The sequence below is a fragment of the Rhamphochromis longiceps genome, linkage group LG11 (genome assembly GCF_057381845.1).
Source record: "Rhamphochromis longiceps isolate RC_006_pf linkage group LG11, R_longiceps_female_GT1.1, whole genome shotgun sequence".
NCBI lineage: Eukaryota > Metazoa > Chordata > Actinopteri > Cichliformes > Cichlidae > Rhamphochromis > Rhamphochromis longiceps.
This window is the reverse complement of record NC_140567.1, coordinates 8,791,339-8,810,000: the sequence shown is the minus strand read 5'-3', so window position 1 is coordinate 8,810,000 and position 18,662 is coordinate 8,791,339. Positions and strand designations below refer to the sequence as shown.

Sequence of the window (18,662 nt, the reverse complement as noted above, 5' to 3'; positions counted from 1 at the left end):
GGTTTCTGGTTTGGGAATGTGGCAACTCTCGCAGTGGGGATAATCTCCTCCGCTAGCATATTGACGAAGCATACTGCTACTTCCGTAAACTCGTTGATGTCGACTGCGCATGCTCTGAACATGTCCCAGTCTACGTCGTTGAGTGCGTCCTGTAGCGTAGCTTCTGATTGGGCAGTCCACCGTTTTACCTCCCTCTTGGTCACGTCTTCCCTCCGTATGCTTTGTTTATACTGGGGAATGAGGAAGATGGCGTTGTGGTCAGACTTCCCAAAAGCCGGGTGTGAGACAGCTTTGTAGCCCTGCTTGTATGGCGTGTAGCAGTGATCCAAACTCCGATCCCCTCTCGTTGGACACGAGACATGCTGGTAAAAGTTTGGCATGACTTGTCTGAGGTTCGCTTTGTTAAAGTCTCCTGCTACAATGAGGGCTGCGCCCGGGTCCTTGTTTTGAAGCGAGCTCAGCACATCATGTAATTCGGACAAAGCCATACCTGTGTCCGCTTGGGGTGGGATGTAGACCACCGTGGCGATGACTGAGGTGAACTCACGGGGCAGATAGAAAGGGCGGCACTTAATGCTCAGGAACTCCAGATGTGGCGAGCAGCCGCTGGAGAGAGTAGAAATGCTCCTGGCATCACACCACTTTCTGTTTACCATGAAACACACTCCTCCACCTTTGGTTTTGTTCGACTCTGCCGTTCTGTCCGCGCGGAGCACAAAGAATGAATCCGACGGAGTTACGGCCTGGTCCGGCACGGTGGGGGACAGCCATGTCTCCGTGAAGCACAGAATGTTGCAGTCCCTCATGTCACGTAGTCGGAGCGGAGCGGTCAGGAAGGCGTCTGGACGTGGCCGCGCCATCTTGGAGTCAGTGTGGAGTGTATATACAAGAATGTGCGGGAGGGTGTTATGTACAGCTGAGTGGGGGGAGAAGGGGTCTCCAGGGAAGTCCAGGGGAAAGCACGCGTTCTTCAGAGTATCCACTCACACGATCACAGGCTCACACTCCGACACTACCACACGGGAATCACACGGGGGAAATCCAGGAAGCTCTGTAGACAGGGAGACAGGGTTAAGAACGACGCACAAAGGAAAACACTCTTAACTAAACTTGCTGTAGCTTGACTTCACTAACGCGTGGTAGACAACGATCCAGCGACGAACAGCAGTCACCTCCTGGCTTAAATGCTGCTCCCCTTAATGAGACCCAGGTGTCTCATTTCCCGAGGGCGTGGGCTGAGGGCGTGAACCCACAGTGAGTTCCGCCCCGGCGAGAGAGAAGAGGAAGAGAAAGAGAGAAACAGAGAGGGCTGATCAGTGTGCAGCTGATCCGCCTGGCCGTGACAATATCGTTATATCGAACAGCCCTAATCAATACAGTTTTCAAAAAATGCTTCTCTGTGCAAAATCGGTTTAAAAACATAAACAGCGGTGGGATGCTGCTTGTCCGTGATTTGGACATCATATTTTATATAAAATTTATATTAATTTGGATTAATTTGATGCTACAAGTGCCTGAAGCAGGTGCCCGAGAGGATCACATATGGAGAATGATGTGTGGCCACATCTGTGCATCTCGTTTAGTAGCAGCCTTGGTTGAATAGACTGTTGTGTCTATTCTAAGAGGCCCCATAGGCAGATTAGCTCTTCTAGTTCAAGACAAAGCTCAGATTATAGGGGCAGGGCCATTTCACATCCTCTGAACACCCACAGTCCCGCACAACTCCTACAGATTAAGCTGTGATGAAGCTCCACTGTGATGATGATGCTGCCGTGCGCACACTCTCCAAAAGGTTTATCGACCCAAAGTGACCCACAGGAACGCATATTTTATTACTAACAGTCATGGAGGTCATGCTGAGCAGGGAGGGGATGGATACGGATCAATAGCACTGTAGTGTAACATTGGTAAAAAAAAAGCCATGAGGGGAGATCAGGTAGAGAACATGAAGGTCCAGTCACACTGAATGGATTCATTTTTACCAACAAGTGCTCTAGAGAGAGCTCCTGCTTGGCACAAACACCTGTGTGCCTTCAGAGACTCAACTTCCATCAAATATTTGTTTTTTAATAAAGGTACAAGTGCATAGGCAGCAGTCTGTGTTCAGAAAAACCCAAAACATTTTATTCAAATGTAGAACAAAAACACCACAGTGGGAGGGAAACAGAGAAACTGGCTTCTTTTTTCCACTATAACTGTGTTTACAGGCCGTTCCAGTCTTTATCTGTCTTACACACTCGACCAAATAACAAATACAAAATAAAAAAAAGAACATCTCACATAAATAAATACATAAATAATCCAAAAGTAGCTATATTAGTAGTGAAACAAACAAGAAAAGCATTTAAAAACCAAATGTGTAAATTCTAAACGCGCAAATCAGTCAGTGCGTAATTACATTGCTCCGCCCATCAAAAAGTGACCTGTGTGAATATCACCATCTCTGTCACGGACCCGGCTCTGGAGGACTCGGCGGTCCGTGAGCAGGATGGATTATTATTATTATTATTATTAGTGTTGTTGTTGTTATTTGGGGATGTGTGTTTTTCTGCACTATGCTGTGTTCGGTGTTCCACTCATATGTAGAGGCAGGGTGTGTACATGTGTGGCTGGAGGATGGAGAACAGCCACATGCAGGCCTGATGGGTGTGGCCCTGCAGGAGGACTGGCCACACCTGAAGTTCCTGCCACACACCTGTTGGTGATCAGGGCTCGTCGGGGGAGCTACTTAGGAGAGTGTTGGAGCTCCCACTGGCGCGGGATCATTAAGCTAAGACTCCAAGTCAGTGTGTAGTATTAGGAAGTGCGGATCGTGTGTGCGCGCGGGTTCAGTGTTTAACGGCTGCTTCTGTATTGTCCTGCAGGTGGAACGAGGGACCAGAAGGGCAGCACGCACAGGGTGTGCAGAAACACAACTGCCGGGAGCACGAGCACGGACGTCGGAGGGGAACACACACATGGGAGTCTAGGGAGCAAAGGGGATTTATTGTGCATCTGTTACCTTCACTGTAAATAAAGTGCACCGTTTGCATCGCAGAACCATGCGTTTTGGGTCCTCATTCCCCCATATCCCCACGGTCTGTCAGACAGACCGTGACAATCTCATTTATAGGACTGATGAATGTTGGTTGTTGTAGTCCAATCATACTTCACAGACATCTTTAATCCTTCACTGAGTCAGGCTGTTGTTCTCACAAGCCTCAAACTCTCCACCATTATTCCTGTACTGAAGTAGTCGTGTCCCTCCTGCATGAAGGACAACTGTCTGGTCCCACTCACCTCCATCATTATGAAGAGCTGTGAACAGTTAGTCATGCATCAAATCAAAACTTCCCTCCAACCTGGATCCATGTCAGTCACATACCGGTCAAACCTCTCGACCAAGGATGCCATTTCAACTGTCCTCTTATTCAGCCCTCACACATCTGGACACTCATACGTTAGAATGATGTTCACGGACTTCAGTGTTCAACACCATCTTTCCCCAGCAACTCATTCACAAACTGGATCTGCTGGGCATCAGCACCTCGCTGTGTAACTGGCTGCTGGATTTCCTGAGAGGAAGACAGCAGACACGTCAGCAGCAACACCTCCAGCACAAGAACACTGAACACAGGCTCCCCTAGGATGTGTGTTGAGCCCCTTCTCTTCACTCTGCCTCTCATTTCTTATCATTTTCAGTGTTTTAAAAGGTGAAGTGTTCAAAAGAACAACAGCACCTGATCTCTGCTGAGGTGTTAAAGAGCTCTTATTTTAGGATGTGATGATAACACAGCATACAAACTTACAATTACATGATAATAACACATTTGTAATACACAACATTTGGCTTGTAATTGGTGACATCTGTAACACCACATTTGTGATTGAGACGTTTTGAGGTCAACATGGTGACTGAGGACAACGGGTCCTGCAGAGTCAGTAGTTTCTATTCAGCTGTTTTGTTTTTCATGTCTTCTCCTCCATCATCAGTTATCAGGAGAGCAGACAGTCAAAGTGCAAGAATTCAAAGAAACACAGAGATTCTCCTTACAGAGCAGACACAGCACAGATGTTTCCTTCATCGTCCTTCTCACTCATTTCAGCTTCTTTTCATTTCTGTCACTGACACTGTTAGGTGTGGCTGTGTGCAGGCAGGAATAGGACCCAAGGTGCAGACTCTGGAGACAGAAGTGAACTCAAAAAGGCTTTAATTTAAGACTCAAAATATAACATAACTGAAAAAACTCAAAACAAACTTAAACTAGAGGAATGACAGAACACACAGCTAGGAAAACGGTAGATCACGACACGGACACAGAGAAACACAGGGCTTAAATACACAGAAGGAGCAATCAGGGAATGAGTAACAGGAGGGAAACACAGCTGGGGCAAATCAGGCCTAACGAGACAAGGGGAAGCAAAACCAGACACATTAACATCAGACATGGACTTTCAAAGTAAAACAGGAAACACATAACACAGACAGAACAAAGACACAGACTCGCACGCACTGCAACAGAGGGAACAGAGACGTGGGACCAGGGCAGACACAGACACTGACTGGACACGGGGATATAGCCACTAAGGACACACAGAGACGCGAACTAGACAAGGGGATACAGCTGACAGGGGAGACAGAGCAGCTAGAGAAGACAGAGACATAAACTATAAGACAGAACTCAAAGAAACCAAAAACTAGAAAGTATAAATAATATAATAAACTCAAAACCCCTGGGTCAACGACCCAGGCATCCTAACAGACACAAGTAAAGCCGCCCTCTTCCTCTGAGCACCAGCTTTTCTATTATTACAAAGAAAAAGAAACCATTAAAACACCAAACCACAAACACACTGTAGAGCCTTTTTTGTTTTCTTAACACACTTTTACAGAAACTGAAAGCACAAAGCTGCTCCAAAAGCACAGGATTAAGAAAAGAAGAAGATTTCTGTCAGGAAGCATATCTGGAATAATATTCAGGCCCAATCTGACACACAGACCATAATAATAAAAGTGGAGAATGATCAGAATCATTTCAGAATTTTCAAAGAAATCAAGATTCAGTTTTGGCAGCAGAGCACAGGGATGCACATGATGAGACTGAAAATCAAGTCTTCTGTATCTTTGTAAGTCCCGTGACTGTCTGGCAGTCGGTGACCTTCACCTCTGATGAAAAACTGAAATTAGATCTTTTCTCAGCTGATTTTAAAAAATAAATGTGAGCAATGATCCAATCAATCATTGTTATTGTTGGCCAATACTGTGAAGACCAAACTAGGATTCACGTAAACACTGAGATTCAAAGTATAATTCAATGATTATTGTCATAAATGACAGATATAGTATTTTTCTATTTTGTATCGTATGTTATTCTGTTTATCTTATTCTATTGTTTCCCCTTGAAGTCACCTCTAGTTTGCGCTGATCCAGGACGTCACAGGTCTTGGATTCAGTTGTGGAGACGATGGTCTGGTAGCGAACACAGATCTTCTCCACGCCCTCCACCTGAGCTCAGTTTGAATCCGTCTCATTTCTGTCACACTGAAATGGAAGAACTGGAAAATAGACTTTTGACACGATTAATAAATAATAAAAGGAGGAAATACATTTATACAAAATCATTACAAATGTCCATTCATCACTGTAGCTTTGCATTGGCTTTAATTCGACCATTTTTATATTATAAATGTCTTATTATAATTATTATTGTGCATTGATGAATATCTGATGGAGTCACTTGTTTCTAATCTGACAATCATCCACCTTCATGCTCTGCAGAGCAGCCAGGCTCTCCAGCGTGGACGCCATGTCGGCCATCTTCTCCAGACGGCGGCAGAAAGAGTCAAACTTCCCGAAGATGTAGTTCTCACTGAAATCACACACACGTGTGTAAAGGTTAGCGTGACGCTGCTGACACGCTCTGACTCAGAGTCAGTTACTGATCACCTGAAGTCAAACTGTCTGTTCTCAGGGTTTTCTCTCAGTTTGTCTCTGACGCTGTGGAAGCTTCGCTGATACGCCGCATTCAGATTACAGCAGTCAGAGATTCTCTGCAGCAGCACCGGCCTGACACACACACACACACATGTTACTGAGTCTATTTGTTAGTCTGAGTCTAAACTCTATGACGATCTGAACAGGAGTTTAAGTCTAATGTAAGTTTCAGGTGTGCTGCGGTACCTGCTGTGCTCCCAGACACGCCTCATGCCCTGCAGCAGGTAGCTCCTGCAGGTGCTGATCATCTGGTTGGTGACCTTGAGCAGCAGTGAGCTCATCCTCTCTGAGGTGTTGTAGTACTGGGACACCACGTGGATCATCTTGATGCCGTTCATCAGACTGGGAATGTGCTCCAGCATCCTGGTCTGTGGAGCCAGGAGAAAAGGAAGACGGAGGATGAGAGACGGTTTGTCCGGTGACTGATACGAGCTTCAGTGTGAGAAACAAAGCTGCTGACACAGCAGGAACAGACAGCAGCCTCATTACTGACATGTAGAGATCAAATAAATGCACATTCAGGCTGAGCTGGAGAATCCTGTATCCACCATATCTGATCCAGTAACAAGAAAACGGTTTGTCATCAGAACACGATGCAAAAGAAGAAATAATAAAAACCATTAAAAAAGAAGCTGGTGGAGGTGAAACACCCGACTCATCAGCACAAACTGACAAATTCACCATCACAGAAAATACAAACTAATAAAAAAGATCAATCAGAGAAATACTGCTGATAAATCAGAGCTGGAACATCTCAGACTGAGCTGTGATCTCTGTCCTATTGAAACCTGTTTGTCTCTTTGATCTTTTTAAACATTTTTAAAAGTCTGAAACTGAGAAAAGAAAAGAAGAAGTCTTTAGTTTTTAAACAGTCACTTTAATTCTTTCTTCTTCTTCTTAAGTTACAGACAGGCCTTTGTCTCAGCTGTGACTTGTGACTACACCCTCTCTGTGAATGATGTGTGACGATGTCTTCACTGTTTTCTGTTCCTCACAATCATGAAGGACTCAAACAGCTGCAGACGGTTTTATACAGAAAGACATGAAGAGTGTTTTTCTCACAGGAGTGGATTTTTCCACAGATCCAAAGAACTTGTTGAGGGTGTAAAGATACTTGACGTTGTCCTTTGCCTCGTTGGCCACCACAGTGATGTCTCTGTCCTGATAAATCAATAAATCGATCAGTGATGATGTCAGCATCGTCGAGACAACAGCTGTGAACTGAAGGCATGCAGGCACCGAGACTGAGCCACCTGCAGGACCCCCAGAGACCTCTTCACCTGAGAGCCCTTCACTTCCTTCAGCAGACTGACACACACACACACACACACACACACACACACACACACACACACACACACACACACACACACACACACACACACACACACACAGTTACAGCTGTTCAAAGGCTGTTTGCTTGTATTCGTGGCAGTGTTGATGTCGTACTTGCACATAAACCCTATATTGGACTCTGATGTGTCGCTCCATACCTGCCACCTACTGGTCAGCCAGTGTAAGTGCGCAAAACATTTCTTCAAACCAAGATGGAAAAATACATGTTTAAGAAAATGAAGTTCAAAAATCTTTTTTCATCCCTAAAGATGAATAAAAATACTAAAGAAAGAATCCTGATTGATGTCGTCATAATTCATGCATGAAAGGGTTAAAAACTATTATACAAACAAACACATGAATATTTTGGAACATTTCAACTTTAAAGAGCAGAAAGAGAAATAACAGAAAGTTATATTGTGTAAAAGTGGTTTTGTCCTGAAGTCTCAGAGTGGAGACTAAACTGTTCCAGGTCTGAGGAGCTTCTGTCCACAGACGTCAGATCATGTTTGATAAACTGAGTTTAAAGTGAAACCTGTAAATGCTGACGCTACAGGAGATCCAGCTGAGAGGACACGTCTACCTGTTGAAGGTCACCGTGCGGCTCTTCCAGTGCTCCAGCTCGACCGACGGCCCGATGTCGTCGGCCTCTTTTCTCATCTGCTTGCTTTCCGTCAGCACCTGCTTGATTTGATTCGTCCACAGGGTCAACACCTCCTCCAGACACTCCACCAGCTCACTGTTATTGGCTGAGAGTGAAACACACGAGTTCCTCTAAACACACGTGAACACGGACTCATTATTACAAAGAAGCCATCATCTCAGGTCAGATGCTTCCTTCAGCTTCCACAGATAAACTGGTTTGATTTACCTGAGAGTTGATTTTTAAACCTTTAAACGATGTTTCCTGTATTTCCAACAGTCTTATTGTTTGTGTGAGATGTGAACAGCTTGAGCTTCATACCTGCTGCTCTGTAGTCTGCAGGGCTGCTCAGCTGGCTGATGTCGTCAGGAAGCTCCACGTGCTGCAGCTGGAACTTTCTCTCCATGTTCAGTCGGGCTGAGCTCAGATTACTGACAAACTGATCCACCGAGGACAGGAAGGACCGGACGTGTGGACACGAGGCGCCATCCTGCACAGAGCCCCACGACTGGGCACAGGGTCAAAAGTCAGCAATAACAACAAAGGTTAATGTGTTTCCTGTTTCACTTTTTACCTTATTCAGGCCAAAAGCATCAGGAGGAGCACTGCACACAAATCAGACTTTTCATAGATCATTATGTAACAGCTGCTCAACAGTCAAACCCCACAAAGAGAAACCAGCAGGTACAGATAAGCCCAAGGTGTGGCCTCCAGTAACACTGTGAGGAACCTTGGAGTCATGTTTGACCAGGACATGTCCTTCAATGCACATATTAAACAAATATGTAAGACTGCGTTCTTCCATTTGTGCAACATCTCTAAAGTTAGAAATATCCTGTCTCAGAGTGACGCTGAAAAACTAGTTCATGCATTTATTACTTCCAGGCTGGACGACTGTAATTCATTGTTATCAGGAAGTCCTAAAAACTCCCTGAAAAGCCTTCAGTTAATCCAAAATGCTGCAGCAAGAGTCCTGACAGGGACTAGAAACAGCAGATTTCTCCTACACTGGCTTCTCTTCCCAGGATTTACCCCTCATGGCTGCCCCTCCCTGCCCCTTTCTTTGCTTTCAGTCTCTTCCTGTTTAAAGAGAGTTTTTCCTTCCCACCATCAACAAAGTCTTCATATATGGCGTCATGTGATCACTGGAAGCTTAAAACATCTCCCTTTTTGTGCTCAGTGAAAGCCTGAATCGATGGAGGTGTTTTACCTGCTGCGACCTGAGAGCAGGTAACATGATGTGAGTCAGCAGAGTTTCCAGACTGTTCAGGACGCCGCCGCCACCGCTGCAGTCCAACACACCAAAGTTCACTTCCTGGAAACATCAGGTTGCACGAGAAGATCAGAATGATTGGCTGCATCCATGTCACAATCCACCAATGAGGTCTGTGCAGTTTGTTAAATTTGCAGGTGAGGAGGTAACCCAGACCAGTTACTGACATGCTGCATGTTAGCGGTGGTTATGGCCTTCTCAGTGGTTCTCAGGAAGAACAGACATTTCCCCAGTAAAGGCTGGAAATACAGAACGTGATGGAGTTCAGGTTCCTTTAACGTGACGCAGACAGAGCACTTCCTCTGCACTCTGTCACCAAAGTTCACCATGCAAAGGAAAACCTTTCATGGGCTTTAAAGACGGGGTGGTTGGAGAGCTCTGCAGGCTGCTCATTACCAGTGATGGGAGTAACGGCGCTACTTTTTTCCGTAACGAGTAATCTAATTACTATTCCTATCGTTACAACGCCGTTACAGTTACTAACAAGAAAATGTGGTCCGTTACTATGTTTCAACAAACAGACGGTTGAAGTTGTGTTCAGCTTACAGCATCTTATATCAGCTGCAGGAAGTAGCTGTAAGTAATCTGGGCGCTACAGCTTTAAGCAGCTGTGCGCTCCCACAGACAGACGATCACTTTTTGGCACAACAGCTGGAGCTCAGGGGGCAAAACAATCGCATGAGTGCTGCTGTTTGACTGAGGAAGAATAAAGGAGTCGTGGTAAGCCAATCACATGACCACTTAAAGACAAAGCAACAAGGTGATATATACCAGTTTATAAACTGTGTTGATAGGCCAGTAAAACCAGAGTCATGATAAACAATATGTACGCGTGTTTGTTCCTCAATAGTTTCATGTTTACTGTCTAAGGACAGCAGCGAGACCTCTCTGCTTATGAGCTGTTGTCAGACCTGCAGGTATCAGGCTGTGATGTTCTCCTTTATACTGGACACAAATTATTATTTTGGAGTCGCACAAATAATTTGTGTGGCGTGTTATTGAATGCAGAACAGCTGATTGTTCTGGAAATAGTTTAATGGTTATTTAAAAAAGGGTAAAAGGTAAATGGCTGCAAATAACTTTGTTGTTTGCAAAACTTGTGTGTATAATTTTCAAATTTATATTTACATTTAAAGTTATGAAAATGATTCGTTAAACATGTTCGTGGTTGTTACAGTAAAAAATATAACTTTTTATGTTTTCTGTCTGATTTTAGATCAATTGTGTTAATACAGTTTGTCAAAATGAAAACATAAGTGTAGATTCAGACACGTGACGTTGTGCTGAAAACAATGAGACCAAACAAGGCAAAGTAAATAGTTTTTAAAAGTAAATGTGGAGGAAACATCAAAAGTTGTCACGGCTGGGGCAGCAGTCGTGTGGTGGAATGAATGAGGTCCCAAGATGCAGACGGCGGTGGAGATGCGAGTGGAGATTTATTTACAATGACAATAACAAAGGTGAGGGAAGAAGCGAACATCAACCTAAACTGGGACAAACTAACAGACAAAGCAGAAAACATGAGGGCAGCAGGGAAACACAAAGATGACACGAAGACACACAGAGTAATGCAGATGACGCCACAAGGAACACAGGCAGACACACACTATAAATACACACGAGGTAATGAGGGGATGACACACAGGAGGGGAGCACAGCTGAACCACAAGACTAGACACAAACCTTCAAAGTAAAACAGGAAACACACAGACTGTTTTGCAACACAAGGACACGAACAGAGCACAGAGGACAGACACAGGCTGAGAAAACACGGAAGCACTAAACATAAGAACCAAACCCTAAGAACGAATACAAAATCAGAATAAACACCAAACACAAGATGAAACCAAAAGGAAACACAAAACGCTGCGACCCAGGACCATGACAAAAGGAGTTCACAATGGCCGATTATACCCTGGAGCCCAGAGGGTACATTTAAAGTAACACAATAGTTACTTTTCCTAGTAATTAATTACATCTACAACCTTGTCACTCAGTTACTAAGTTACTTTTTTGAAGAAGTAATTAGTAGCTATAATTAATGACTTAATGAATTTTTAATGACTATTTGAAAGTAACTTGCCCAACACTGGATATGAGCGAGTTTCCCAGCTGATGCAAACTGGAAAGCTTCTCCTGTTTGAAGTGGATCTATTCAGCTTTTATTTCCTGATCATTTTAAGCATCAACAAAGTTTCTAAAAACAAGAAACAGTTTGTCATCATTCATAAACTCTGACGTCACAGGGGTGTTTTTATTCCTGTCCCATGTTTGAAAGTTTCTGCATATCAGAGCTGCCAACACGGCACCGACTCAGGCTGGAACTGACTTTAAATACTTCATCATTCATGATCCTGTTAAAACCACATCCAGGGGAAATGTTATTAGCATGTAGCCTTTAGCTCATGTTCAGATTGCTGCTCCTCCATGTTTCTAGTCCTTTTTTCTGTGAATAAGTGTTTGTGGAGCTTTGAGCTCGTCAGACTTCGGCCTCTCGACCTCCTGATGTTCAGCCTGCAGCTGTCAGTCATCCAGTGTTTGCTCAAAGACTTTAATCATCTCGTTAACCAAACAAAGCAGCACAGTTTGATCCATGGAAACACAAACACGCTCAGGCTCATCATCTCTGAACAGGACAATGATTAATCGTAGGCTCGGGATTGTTTGGAGCTTAAAGAGAAATCAGATACATCAGAACACAAAAACCCAGAGAGGTGAATCAATGTGACGTCACACACCTGAGCTCTGAGTCCTCGAGTCTGATCCAGGCTCGTGCTTTAAGACACGTTTCTGTGTAACACCCAGCTCAGGTGTGTTCAGGACATTTGCTTGGAAGAAGCCGTCTGTTCTCCACCTCAGCTGTCAGGTTTATCCAGAGAACGGCCGTCCTGACTTCCAGCAGTCCCACAGTCCTCGTTTCTAATAAACTGGCATTACTGAAATGAACTGTCTGCCTCGCTGTTCAATAATCTGCTCTTTGCCAATTTCCCAGCAGAACCTTCCACTCATATCAGCATTTTTCTGTGATTCTCACATTAACTAAGCATAAAAAGCTGAAGCCAACCTCAGAGTTCCCCGTAGTGAGGAAGAGTTTCCTCTGAGCCACAGCTGAGTTTGATGTGTCCACAAAGGAAGACTGACAGGAGGACAGACTCTGGGAGAAAGGCAGATATTAAAAGATATGAATACAAAGTACGATGCAACAAACAGCAGATTATGAAGAGTGGTTAGACCTTCATGTGTCCGTCATTTAAATGTGATCAAAGTTACCTGTTTGACATCCTGATAGAAGAAAATCAGATTCTTGGATCAGTTTGCAGCAAAGAATTCATGGATCAGACTGAACTGGAAGAATCAGACATTAATGACTCAAAGGTTCAACTCTGAGGAAGGATCACGTCTCTGAACTTACTCTGTCATCAGAGACGATGGCATCTTCCACCGCCGCCTCCTCCAGGCTGCCGGCGTCTGCCAGCCTGCTCATCAGGTATTTAGGTCGGGCATCCAGAGCTGCCCGCCGTTCCTCCTTCACGGCTCTCGCCTGTTTGGCTACTTCTCTCCTCGCCTCATTGGACAGCAGCATCGTCCTTTTACCAGACACCTGGAGAAACATCAGCTCAGTCTACAGACGCAGAGACCAGTGAGAGCTTGGCCCAAACATCTGCAGGTTTCTGAGGACCACGTTTGACCCTGACTGGAGGCATCGATTCTGAGTGCGACTGCCTAAACTGAGCTACTGTCCCCCCCTCCACTGAGACGTTCTCCTGTGATGTGTCATGGGGGGAAGTGTTCCTCACGGTTGGACTCGTGAGAAGTTCAGTCAGTTTATTCAAACTTTAAAACATTTTCAGTCTTTTCAGCAGACACAAATGTGAACACAGCACTTTTTGATTGAGTATAAAAGGATGAAAGAGTCAGTGATTAGTAACATTGTTGCTGACTGATGCTGTTGTAGAGCTGTCTTTGGATCCTCACGTTCCTGGAAGCCTTCCCTGGATTGCTCAGATATCATTAACTTGTTTGTGTTCAGTAGAATCAGGTGTTGTGGATGCAGGTCGTAGCTGTGTGAGGCCTGTACAGTCAGCGCTGTGTGAGCGCTGTGTAACGTTAGCTTAGACTTATTTCTGTTGTTATCATCCTTCAGGTTAATGTTGTTTTCATTATGCATCACAGGAAGTGTGGGTGGCTGTTAGCCTCACAGCTCCTTTTTGATGTTTCTGCTCTTTGTCGCTTTGTGTTACTTTGTGTCGTGTCTGAAACAAAGTGAGTCCATGTTACTAACTGTAGTCGGCTCTCTGTCTCATGCACAGCTGACTGTTGTCTGAATGAAAGTATTTTTATACTTTGTGTAATCTGTTGGGTCTTTGATCCCTTTTTAAACAGCATATGAGCCATATGTATGTGGGTATATGAAAGGTTGTTTGTAATACATAAAATTGTTGCTTATTCTAGAGCTGTTGCTGTGCCTGATTGGTCTACTCGCTCTAAACTGAAGGTTGACTTGATTATTTTGGTTTTTTACATGTTGTCAATAAACCAACTTCTTTATGATTTGAACGGCGTCTCTGACGTGTCACAGGCCTGTCAGCTTTCTTGGTGATTGGTATAGTTTTGAGCTTCATGCTCTGGCTGTTGTTGGGTTTTCCTCTTTTATATTAAAGCTTTTGTCCTACATTTGGCTCTAAAGTCTAATTCTAATCCCAGCACTGTGTCTGGGTGTGTGATGGTTGTTTTCCTGCTCTTTCTCATGAAACAGTCACAACATTCTCAGTCCAACTTTCACTCTTTGCTGCAGCTGCAGTGAACATGGTGCTGTTTGCCTTTAAGAAAGTTGTGCACAAAGGCTTTTTCTCTAGCAGACAGCTGTGTGGCTAAAAGTCAGATCACCTCCTCCCATTATTTTTTACCACCTCAGTCACACTGGACTGAAACAAGAGTGAAACTAGGAAGAATCAGAGTTTGTCCAGTGACTGCACTGATTTTCTTCATATTCACAAACTGATTCTAAGTAGTTGCATCAGCCAGCTAATCACCCGGACACTGAGCGTCCAACACGCTCCCTGAAGGAAACGATTACATCCTCCAAACAATCACAATCTGTCTCTGAATGACTGTAATTATTCTCTGATTTGTGAATAACTGGAATTTATCAATGCAGACACGTTGCCAACATGATGAAGTCAGTCTGAGTCGCATCTCTTTGGCTAACTTAACTCAAGCCTTTCCATGAGAGACCCGATCAGGAGCGACTGTCCTGGACACTCCCAGCATCACAGGGACTCACAAACCCGTCTACCACAGTGAGAAGACTGATCGTCACAGGCCCACATGTAGCTTTAGATCACACGTGTGCACTTCCTGTGGTCACTGCTGTAACTCTAGACTCACCGAGGGGCCAGTGGTTGGTGAGGCAGCAGCAGCTGAAGTCATGTGACTAATGCTCTCAGGTTCTGTCCTCCTATTTGCCGGTGTCCTTCACGTGTCACACCTGGTCCAGAAAGAGTGAGAATGTTCAGAGCTTTAATGGAAAAGAATATTATTACATATAAAAGGCCTCTAACAAGTATTGTAGTGTTAATCAGGATGAAGTCCATCATGAACACTTCAGAGTGGTTCAGGCAGTCGGTGTTTCATCCACAGAACAGAGCCTCCAGTCTGCATATCAAAGGATCCTGAGGAATGACAGTGAACCCCGAGTTCCCCTCATTACATTCATGTGTGTGACTGTGAGGAAAAGGTGATTGTATGAACGTGTGTGAGCGAGTGAATGAGGCTTGTATCAGAGTGGAGATAATGTCAGCGGCACAAGCTGGACGCTGCCAGGTGTCACATGTGAATCTGTGCATCAGTGTCTGCACCTTTGTGGAGGTGAAGCTCAGGAGGTTTGGATTTGTTCAAAGCTCTGTCTGCTCCATCTTTCTTTCCCTCAGGCCTCTCCAGATCAGGAAGGAGGTCCTGTTCTCCTTCTCCCTCCTGGACTTCTGGATCCAGGGAAGGATCAAAGTCTCTCAGCCCAGCATCAGAGCTTCTGGCTGGGGGAGGACTGGAAGCTTCAGCTGGAGGCTGAGAGCCTGGATCTGCCATCTGAGTCACAATTCAAATATTCTCAGTAATCTCATTTTTAAAATATGCAGCTCATTCATTTTGACTGAATGTGGGACAGGGGCACATCTGTACTGCTTCAGCTGGACGTCTAACAGCACTTTGTAAATGTTGGACTGTTTGATCTTTCAGCTGCTTCATGAAGCTGCAGATCTTTTCATTGGGTAACAGTTCTGACTGCAGCATGCACTGCTCTTAAACCTGCAGCTATAGTTGTGCATTAATAACCTTCACAGATGTCCAGGTTACCCCTGCTGTGTGCTCTGATGCACATGTGCTGAACTCCTTTATTCACACAGCCACAGTTTCTCACCTGCTACCAATGAAAGCTGTTCGTTTTTAAATAAGAGATTTTACAAAAAGCTTTTTCTCTTTTTTAATGTTTAATATAAACATTTCATTTCAATAATTTCCTTTTTTCTTACATTTGACTGATGGTATCATCTTTCTGTGAAACTGTGCTGCCATCATCTATCATCAGACCACAGATAAAATGAAGATAAATGTGGTGTTAATAAAGCTCCCAAATAAAAACAAGACTCAGTAATAATAATGAGACGATGTCAGATCAGAAACCAGCAGGGTTATAATACCTGTGCTGACTCACCTGTGTGCGTCTGTCTGAGGACGAGTCTCTGATACTCTGGGACCAACCAGTGAAGTCAGACTAACAGTGGAAACAGGAAGTGAATGAAAGTTTGACTGTCTCCATGGTAACCCAGGCCGGGGGATTGTGTGTGTTTCTTAGTGACTCTGTAACCAAACACACAACAAAGCTGCCTCCTCTGTGGGTGTTAATTCATTTATAGTTCTTGATCTCTGAATTCAAACTCCAGCATAAGAAAGCAAGCAGCAAAACTTTATTTAAACAGGCAGAAGCACAACGTGCTGCTCAAAGCAGAAGCACAGAGGACAGTTTAAACCTCAGTAAACAGATTGTAAACACTGATCATGTGATTCAGTAGCTTATTCCAGCATTACAGGTAAAAACAGCTTCAGTTATATTGTTGGAAACTGACGCTGGTCCCAGATAACCTGAGGTGTTGCTCTTCAACCTGTAGATGTGGTTCAGCATTAATGGAGCTTCACATATTTGCTGGTTTGTGCACTAATAATTACTGAGGTCCCAGACTCTGCTTCAGTCCATCCAATGTCCTGCTGAGCATCTAATCAGAGTCCAGGTTTTAATGAGGCACTTTCAGAACTAAAGTGCAGTTTAAAAACACGTCACATGAAGATCACAATGACACCGTCAGTGGTCTTTGAGATTCATGGTCACAGCTCCACAGACTCTTTCCAAGTCTGTCTTCATTCAGGTTCAGCTCTGTGGAAAGGCATCGATCCTCCTCACAGAGAGCAGCGATCAGCAGTGAGCTGGCTTCACTTCCTCGTGTCCATCACGTCTCGAGCTTTATTTGCTCTGCTGTGATCTGACTGATTCCATCTCCTGATCATTGATAACACGCTGCTGCAGGAGTTTATCCAGACGTTTGTTTAAAACAGGTTCAGACACTTTTTCAATAAACTGTGAGCGAACTGTGAGCAGCCTCTCAGCTGCTGGGACTCGGGCCTCAGCTGGGACACTCCTCATTAAGGTTTCTGTTCTTGGTGCTGAAGGAACAAAGATAGATAACAGACATGTAACAGGACGCTGACCTGCAGATGAAAAGAGACTTAAGTATGATTTCAGTTGAACTTTTATGAAATAACCAGATGTTTGCAGGGTCATTTCTACTCTAGCTTCTGGCAGCAACCTTACCTGCAGGTAAACAGATGATTTCCAGGTTTCTGTCCCCTCTTGGTCTTTGACCATCAGAGTCACAATCTCTGGATTTGTAGTCAGGAAAACTTGAAATGTTGGATGGTAATTTGGGCCAAACTTTAAGTGAAATTGTGTTTGCTAAAAACCAACAGAAAGGTGCCATTTTCATGACCAGTGGGTTATCCAGCAGTTTGATTCATGTCAGCAACATTTAGTTTGTAACTGCTGACTCACCTCTGGCTGTATCCTGCTCTCAGGGTCACAGTGGACACTGTACCTTTGACCGAAGCTGAAAAGACAGTCAGCAGGGGTCTGGATGCATTCAGCACCACGTCCTTGTTGGGCCTTCAGTGACAGGACAGTTTATTATGCTGCTAACGTTAATAAGTCTGTTCACCTGTAGAGCTCATTTAAACACATCAGGTGTAGAACATCATGTGTCATGGCGTGTCCAAATTCACAGGCTGCATCCTCCTGAGGACCCGGCCTTCAAGGTCTACGTGGGCCAGGTCCTCAAAAGGTCGGGTAGGCGGGAAGTGAGCGGCTGTGATGGTCTGGCCTTCAGATTTGTCTCACAGCTGTCTCGGTGGAGTTTAATAAGCTCGGCCGTCTGCTCCTTGCTGTCTAAAATATAACAGGACACTTGAGTAAACTCTCGACCGTCTCACACTTCTGTTTAATCAGTTTGATGTTTATTCAGCTGTGTGAAAACTGTAACTTCAGCCAAACCAAACAAAAAACACTGAAAAAAGCCAAACGATAACATTTTTAAGTTATCTAAGTGACTTATATATCATGTTTAACCTGAGTAGCCAAAGACTGCAGGGGTCCAAAGACAATGTGCTGGGAGTTCACTGTTCTCGCCAGCTCTAGTGACCCTCGACCTCCCAGTTAGCTATCGAGCTGGTGGGTAACAGACGTCTCCAAAAACGTTGGAGCACTTTTGCAAATATGTGATATCTTGACAAACCGAGCAGATATTTGAAGTTTACACTCCTACATTCTCAAACAGGAGCCCCAGCAGAGATGGATGGCTGGCGCGGCTCTCCGGAGCCCCCAGTCGGAGCAGATGCAGGGCCAGCAGGTGTGGAGACCCCTGGCTGAGGCAGCTGAAGCTGTGGGTGGCTGTCAGCCAGCTCAGGATGCCTTTTGGGCTGCAGCAGCATAAAATCCTCAGCAGCCTGGGTAAGCTTGCGTGAGCTCTCTGTGGAGGCTGTTGCAGCTGAAATGGCTCACCCGAGCGGTGCAAACTTAGTTACCTTCAAGGTTCCAGAGTCAGCTGAGGTCAGCAGCTCAGCCTCTGGGGAGGTCCTGGGGAGGTTACAATCCCTGGAACAGCCAGGTCTCTACAACCAGAAACAGTCTTTGCATGTGCAGCTTCAGAACCAGACTTGAAGTTCGAGTTAGTGTTCGATGTCCCAGAAACATTCAGGTGCTCACTGAGCAATCTCTTGAGGCGAACACTCAGAAAATAAAACAGTCTTTGGCTGAGCCTTTGTGGGAACATTCATCGTCTGTGCTGGAAAGGTGGAAACATCTGGGAGATGCAGCCTTAACACACTGGGTTTCATAC

The 18,662-nt window shown here is 44.7% G+C and overlaps 1 protein-coding gene and 1 long non-coding RNA gene across 2 annotated transcripts; both read right to left on the bottom strand.

Moving 5' to 3' along the window:
• Nucleotides 1–910: 910 nt before the first annotated feature.
• LOC146658517 (dynein axonemal heavy chain 5-like) lies at nucleotides 911–9,703 on the bottom strand. Its single transcript, XM_085422169.1, has 9 exons — nucleotides 9,393–9,703; nucleotides 9,163–9,267; nucleotides 6,161–6,342; nucleotides 5,927–6,046; nucleotides 5,744–5,849; nucleotides 4,034–5,535; nucleotides 3,365–3,554; nucleotides 1,135–1,235; nucleotides 911–1,051 (listed from the first exon to the last, which is right to left on the bottom strand). Exons 1-6 carry the CDS (start codon nucleotides 9,552–9,554, stop codon nucleotides 5,392–5,394), a joined length of 819 nt encoding a protein of 272 aa, XP_085278295.1. The 5' UTR covers nucleotides 9,555–9,703; the 3' UTR covers nucleotides 911–1,051; nucleotides 1,135–1,235; nucleotides 3,365–3,554; nucleotides 4,034–5,391.
• A 1,052-nt stretch (nucleotides 9,704–10,755) lies between these two features.
• LOC146658516 (uncharacterized) lies at nucleotides 10,756–15,977 on the bottom strand. Its single transcript, XR_014913722.1, has 5 exons — nucleotides 15,935–15,977; nucleotides 15,084–15,309; nucleotides 14,614–14,713; nucleotides 12,638–12,826; nucleotides 10,756–12,570 (listed from the first exon to the last, which is right to left on the bottom strand). It is a non-coding gene; the product is annotated as an uncharacterized LOC146658516 (long non-coding RNA).
• Between the last annotated feature and the right edge of the window lie 2,685 nt (nucleotides 15,978–18,662).